The sequence below is a fragment of the Impatiens glandulifera genome, chromosome 2 (assembly GCF_907164915.1).
Source record: "Impatiens glandulifera chromosome 2, dImpGla2.1, whole genome shotgun sequence".
NCBI lineage: Eukaryota > Viridiplantae > Streptophyta > Magnoliopsida > Ericales > Balsaminaceae > Impatiens > Impatiens glandulifera.
In genome coordinates, this window is record NC_061863.1 from 61,434,716 (window position 1) to 61,441,603 (window position 6,888).

General features: G+C 36.9%; 1 protein-coding gene across 1 annotated transcript; it reads left to right on the plus strand.

Annotated features, from left to right (window-relative positions):
* Positions 1-374: 374 nt before the first annotated feature.
* LOC124925445 lies at positions 375-3,805 on the plus strand. The gene is made up of 5 exons (XM_047465444.1): positions 375-523; positions 1,417-2,382; positions 3,042-3,164; positions 3,271-3,420; positions 3,501-3,805. The coding sequence occupies exons 2-5, from the start codon at positions 1,423-1,425 to the stop codon at positions 3,630-3,632; spliced, it is 1,365 nt and encodes a 454-aa protein (XP_047321400.1). The 5' UTR covers positions 375-523; positions 1,417-1,422; the 3' UTR covers positions 3,633-3,805.
* Positions 3,806-6,888: the final 3,083 nt, after the last annotated feature.

Consider the following 6,888-nt stretch of genomic DNA (forward strand, 5'->3'; position numbering starts at 1 on the left):
GTGTTTATATACCAGGCAAGTCCAATTATGTCCAATTATGTAGTCGACATCTCATATTATTCCTAAAAAAAAGAAGGGAGACAATATTGATTTTTTTTTTTTTAAATTTATTATAACAGATTATTACTCAAATATAATATATTCTCTTATAAAACTCCTAATAAAATGCGCCACAAATTAATAAAAATATTATATAATTATTAAAAAATATATAATCACTAAATACTAAATATTAATATGAGTTAGTAACAAACAACCTAAATAATCCGAAGAATAAGAATAAAATGTTGTTTTAAATAACGCTAAGCTAATATCATATAAAGCCTGCCTTCTTCGACAAGACTTTCCATATTATTTGTGAATTCGTAATCGGCCTACGTCGTCGTTTCCATACCGGTTAAAGACCCAAACTGGAAACGACCACAATACATCGTACGCGCTTCTCTCTCACACACACAAACACAAAACACACGATTCAGCCCGGATTGGCCCTCTTCGCTAATTAGGAAGATTCCGTTGGCCGGTGAGTTTCTGCCCTAATCAGTTTCATCTTCCATTTTATTCTTGCTTCTCGTGGTCCCGATTCTTAATTCTATAACTGATCATTAGGGTTTTGTTCATTTAATCATTTTCAATTTATGATTCACGATTGATTGTTTTGCTTCTTGTATTATACCGATGGATACCACGCTATCGAATCGTCTGTCCCGTTTCATGTGTTTTAAGTCGCTTGTGTGTTAGGTTTCACTTTAATCTGATTTTGTTGACTTACAAGAGGCGTTTTGCATTTAAATCGCAGCACGAGTTTACCTCATTGCTTAATGATTAAGGTAGTCTTGATTTTTTTTTTTTTTGAAAAAAATAGCAGTCTTGACTATGTTTGTATTGATCATCCAGATTAAAGGTTTAAACTGGATTTCCACATTTAGGTGGTGCTTAATAGTCTTGGTTTTGTGTGAAATTGGGTCAGACTGCCCTCTTCAACTGGGATAGCAAAACTAGGTTATCTGTTTGTCAAAACAATGAAGCTGTGTCAATGTTGATAACCTTTACAAATTACAACCAACTTTGTTTGTGGAAGCTGTTGTTCTTTTTTTCCTTTTTTTTTTAACTTAAATGGTGTAGGTTTCATTTTATAATTCTTGTTGATTTATGGAAATTTTTGAAAGAGGGAGACACGTGAAAAGTTCATCTCTGGAAAATGTTTTCTGCAAAGAATCACAATTTCTGTACTAAACAAGCCATCGATACTTATACTGGATTAAAAAGAGATTGTTTTGCAACTGTTTTCTTACCTTAAGTCCCAGTTATTGTATTCTCTTGACCAGTTCTGTTGCACGCGAAGCTGATGCAGTTTGGTTAGATGTTTGATCTCCTAGATTTTTTATGAATACTATTCTCCCTCCTCGTTTGCAGATTCCAATGATGGGGGAAAGGAAATCAGTGTCTGATCCCCAATCTAGAACTCGTTGTTCTCAAAAGACACTGGGACGGTGTAACAATAATGTTAAAGCTGACAATATTGTCCTCATTGATCTGGATAGTGATACTTTTGATGATCCTATTATAATTGATGTTCCTCAATCATATCCAGTGCCAACTGTTATCTGCATTGATGACGAGGAAGATACAGATGATGAGAGTTCTGCAACTGATGAAGCAAGTGATGGCGAATGCATCACATTTTTTACCTCTAATAGGGTATCTAATCCTGCCCCAGACCATGTTCAAAGCTCGACAGACACAACTGATGATGAGTGTCAGTTTGCAGGGGAAAACATTCCTCCGAAAAGAACATATTCTGAGAAAGCTTCTCAAAAATATTACTACTGTTTAGATGATGAATCTGACAGTGATTTGCCTGATGTTGGCGATGATTCTGATGGAGAGCTCATGGAGGACTCCTCTGGGATGCTTCATAAACAATGGGAAGAAGCTAATTTGAAGAAAAAACATGATGCCTGCAATGGTCGTTCTGTCAGAAGTTGTTTACACGATCTTAGAGAGTCTAACTTTAATGAAGTAAAAACCTGTATGGTAAATCAAAATCTTCCTTCAACAAGCACCCAAGTACGCATCAACTCTGAAATTGATCTAATCAGAGGGAAATCACTCAGTAATCCAGAGGCTAATAAGGATCAGTCGTATAATGTAGTTAAGCTTGATTCACAAGTTGATATAGTAGGGGAATCATCTGGTAGGTTAGTATCCAGTTGTGAACAGGACGTTGAAAATAAAGCGTTGCATCTTTTTCAAGAAGAAACTACAGGTCGTGTAGGGAGTACAATTATCAACGAGAGGGAAAGGTTTAAAGAGACCGAAGAATACAAAAGAGCAATGGAGGAAGAATGGGCATCTAGACAGCGGGAATTGGCAATTCAGGTGATACTTGTCTACAACTCTTCTATACAAGTTTATTTGCTTGATTTCTTTGTTATATTCTGTCATATGATTTTTAAGTTTTGGTTGTTGATTTTTTTAATCTTCAATGGTACCATTTGGAGTACCTGCAATCCAAATCTAAGAGTTATTGACTCAGTTTCAGGGGTTTAATATTTACAAAATTTCACCTCTAAGCTTATATATTGATCAAATTTCTGTTTCTTTGCTTCATCTGTTTTAATCTCTTTCTTGTTATATGCTCACAATATCTTACTTTGGTCCTATGGTTTTGTTCCAATTTGGTTGTTTCAAATTTTCCATGTACACTATTTGAATAGCCAAGTGGTTATTTTCAAATAACCTTGTTTGATGTAGGTTATTTAGGTAAAAAGGACATGACGAGGGTATAAATGTATAATGAAAAACAAATATTTTTAAAATATGGGGTATTTTAGTAATTTGGTTTGTGATTTGATTGGTTAGTATATTGATGATTTGTAACCCACACCAAACAAGGCTGACTTGTATTACATGCATTTCTTTGGAAGTGAACCTCAAAGCAGACATTGAGGATAATTGATTTGTGTGATGATTACATTCAAAGCTATGATGTTGTTTTTACCCCCTTTTTTTTATTTTATCTGATTGCATTTTTGCAGGCTGAAGAAGCACAAATGCAGCGGAGATTGCGGAAGCGAAAGAAAGCTGAAAGTTTGCGTCTAATAGACATGGAAAAAAGGCAACAGCTAAGGCTTGAAGAAATTCGGGAGACTCAAAAGAAGGTTGAGTTCCCTTTCAGCAATTTGGTGGATAGGAAGATTAAAGAGATGGCCTTTTTTTCCCGTTTTCTATTAATTTATTTCTTTCAATTAATTTATTTTTCCTCAGGATGAGGAGAATCTGAACATGAAGGAGAAACTACGAGCTGAAGTACAAGTAGAGCTTAGCCATCTAGAAAGAACTTGTTTAAATATGGCTACACTTTTACGTAACTTAGGAATTCATGTTGAGGGTGGACTCCATCCTCTCCCAAATGATGTGAGTTGCCTTGCCTAACCTAACCTAACCCCTGATTTTCTTCTAGTCATTTATTTAACTCTTGATTTTTATTTGGTTAGGTCCGAGCAGCTTATAAACGTGCAGTGTTGAGCTTTCACCCAGATAGAGCCTCAGGATCTGATCTTCGGAAGCTGGTAGAGGCGGAGGAAAAGTTTAAGCTCATTTCTCGCATGAAAGAGAAGTTTGCCTAAGAGTTTGGGATGCTGCTGACTGTTTCTTACTATTTTTTTTAAAGAAATTATCTATTTTTGCTTGTTTATAGTTTTTTCGGGTTGTTTTATTATATAGGAAGAAGATCTACATGCGTACACCATTACTCAGTGACAAGAAATCCAATGAATGAATTGATTTATTTTTTCAGTAACATCTATATGCGCTGAAATCAGCTGCAAATTATGGTACTTGGGGACAAGTATCATTTTGACCAAAGTTCTTTTAGAAAATAAAGACCCTTTTTCACTTAGTTAAGGATTAATTCTTTGCAATACTTGTCATAATTTTGGTGTTGCATTAATTTATTATGGCAACAATAGCCTTTATTATTATTATATGAAGAACAGGGTTTGATTCTCACTTGATCTTTTGGTCTAGTGTCTAAGTCATACATTACTTGTGATGAAAACCCATCCATAAAAGTAAAATACCTGTACAAGGAAGAAGACAAGGGTTTGTTACACATGCATAGTTGCACGTATACATGCTAGTACAAAGGCTGTGGTAAAAAGGTTTAGATCAGATATGTAATAATAAACTACCCCAAAAAAAGGTTTAGATAATTGAAGAGATCAAAAGTAGGCTTCCTGGGTTAGCCTCAAAACTTCAAAAGGATCAAAAGTAGGCTTCCTGGATTAGCCTCAAAAGGTAATCTGGGCATCATAAGACCACCTCTCATGGGAGCTTCTTTCATCATCTTCACAGTCCACTGTACTCCACAGCAATATTTCACGAAGCATTCTCAGCAGCACACGTTTACCATTAGTAAGCATTTCCAGCAGCACTCAATTACCTTTAGTAAGCATTTCCAGCAGAACTCGATTACCTTAAGTAAGCATTTCAAGCAGCACTCAATTCCCTTTAGTAAGCATTTCAAGCAGCATCCCCAAAAGTAATATAAGAACCAGATCAGTATCAGCAGAAAGATGACCTGGATCAGATAGCTTAATCCGATTTCAAGCCAATGGTGCAACTGTTCTGCTCTCCTTTCCGCTGGGAATTCCTCCTCAAACTTCACCATCATGTATCCCACCAAATTCTCAACCACCATCTGCACATCTTTCACCTTCACAATCAAGTACCCGACCAAATTCTCAAACATTTCTTTCGCCTTCCCCATCCAATGGTGCAACTGTTCTTCTCTCCTTTCCGCTGGGAATTCCTCCTCAAACTTCACCATCATGTATCCGACCAAATTCTCAACCACCATCTGCACATCTTTCACCTTCACAATCATGTACCCGACCAAATTCTCAAACATTTCTTTCGCCTTCCCCATCCAATGGTTCAACTGTTCTTCTCTCATTTCCGCTGGGAATTCCTCCTCAAACTTCACCATCCTGTACCTGATCAAATTCTCAAAAACAATCAGCACTTCTTTCACCTTCACCATCGAGTACCCAACCAAATTCTCAAGCACTTCTTTCAAATCCGGAAGAAAAATCAGAACTTCTTTCAGCTTCACCATCAAGTACCCGAACAAATTCTCAAGCACTTCTTTCAAATCCGGATGAAAAAACAGAACTTCTTTCACCTTCACCATCAAGTACCTGACCAAATCCTCAAGCACTTCTTTCAATTCCGGAAGAAAACCCAGAATTTCTTTCACCTTCACCATCAAGTAACCGACCAAATTCTCAAGCACTTCTTTCAAATTCGGAAGAAAAAACAGAACTTCTTTCACCTTCACCATCATGTACCCGACCGAATTCTCAAGCACTTGTTTCAAATCCGGAAGAAAACCCAGAACTTCTTTCACCTTCACTATCAAGTACCCAACCAAATTCTCAAGCACTTCTTTCAAATCCGGAAGAACAATCAGCACTTCTTTCAGCTTCCCAACCATGTAACCGACCAAATTCTCAAGCACTTCTTTCAAATCCGGAAGCACCATCAGCATTTCTTCCAGCTTCACCATTAAGTACCCGATCAAATTCGGAAGAACAATCAGCACTTCTTTCAGCTTTCCCATTAAGTACCCGATCACATTCGGAAGAACAATCAGCACTTCTTTCAGCTTCCCCATGTATCCGATCAAATTCAGAAGCACCATCAGCACTTCTTTCACCTTCTCCATTACAAACTCCATCTCTGCGCGCCTTTCCCTGTCGGCCTGTGACCATATAATGCAAAAAGAAAGAGTCGAAGAGCCACTTCACTTATACAGGGTCCCACGAGCAACATCAATGTAAAGAAGAGTGCTGAAGTTATCTGAGATTCTTTGATTTATTATGACAATAATTAGCCTGGCCATTTATTATTATCCATAAAAAACTGATAAAATTAGTTGGGTTAATATATAATTATAAAATATAAAATATTTTAATGTTTTGGTTAATAATTTAAGTGACATAAAGGAAATAGGAGTTTAATATGATGTTGAATTATTTAAAAAACTTTCAGGAGTGATAAGTGATAGATATTCTAAATAAATAAAAAAGCTTGCCATGCATTACTTGTGAACCGACCCATAAAAGTAAAATACCTTAACCTGTACAAGGAAGAAAATAAGTGTTTTGTTACACATGCATAGTTGCAGTCATTCATAATATTACAAGAACCGTGGTTAAAACATTTGACTTAGATCAAAAGGCAACAAAAACATAACATGTGTAATAATAAACTACTCCCCCAAGGGTCCCAACTAAGGTTTAGATAATCGAAGAGATCGAAAGTAGGCTCTTGGATTAGCCTCAAAAGGTAATCTGGCGATCATAAGACCATCTCTCCCGGGAGCTTTCATCATCTTCATACCTACTCCACGGCAGCATTTCCTTAAGCATTTCCAGCAGCACACAATTACACTTAGTAAGCATTTCCAGCAGCATTTGATTACCTTTAGTAAGCATTTCCAGCAGCACTCAACTGGCTTTAGTAAGCATTTCAAGCAGCACTCAACTGGCTTTAGTAAGCATTTCAAGCAGCACTCAACTGGCTTTAGTAAGCATTTCAAGCAGAACTCAACTACCTTTAGTAAGCATTTCAAGCAGCATCCCAAACCGTAATATAAGAACAACATAGAGATGATCGGGATCAGATAGTTTAATCCGATTCCGAGCCAATGGTGCAACTGTTGTGCTCTCGTTTCCGCTGGGAATTCCTCCTCAAACTTCACAATCATGTACCTGACCATGTTCTCAAGAACAATCAGCACTTCTTTCAGCTCCACCATCAAGTACTCGACCAAATTTTCAAGCACTTCTTTGGCCTTCTCCATCCAATGGTGCAACTGTT

Excerpts from the sequence above, each read along its gene's own strand:
- LOC124925445 (XM_047465444.1), top strand. The coding sequence starts at position 1,423 with ATGATGGGGGAAAGGAAATCAGTGTCTGATCCCCAATCTAGAACTCGT. Across the intron at positions 3,165-3,270 it reads TTCGGGAGACTCAAAAGAAG|GATGAGGAGAATCTGAACAT; the intron begins GTTGAGTTCCCT and ends ATTTTTCCTCAG. Across the intron at positions 3,421-3,500 it reads TCCATCCTCTCCCAAATGAT|GTCCGAGCAGCTTATAAACG; the intron begins GTGAGTTGCCTT and ends TTATTTGGTTAG.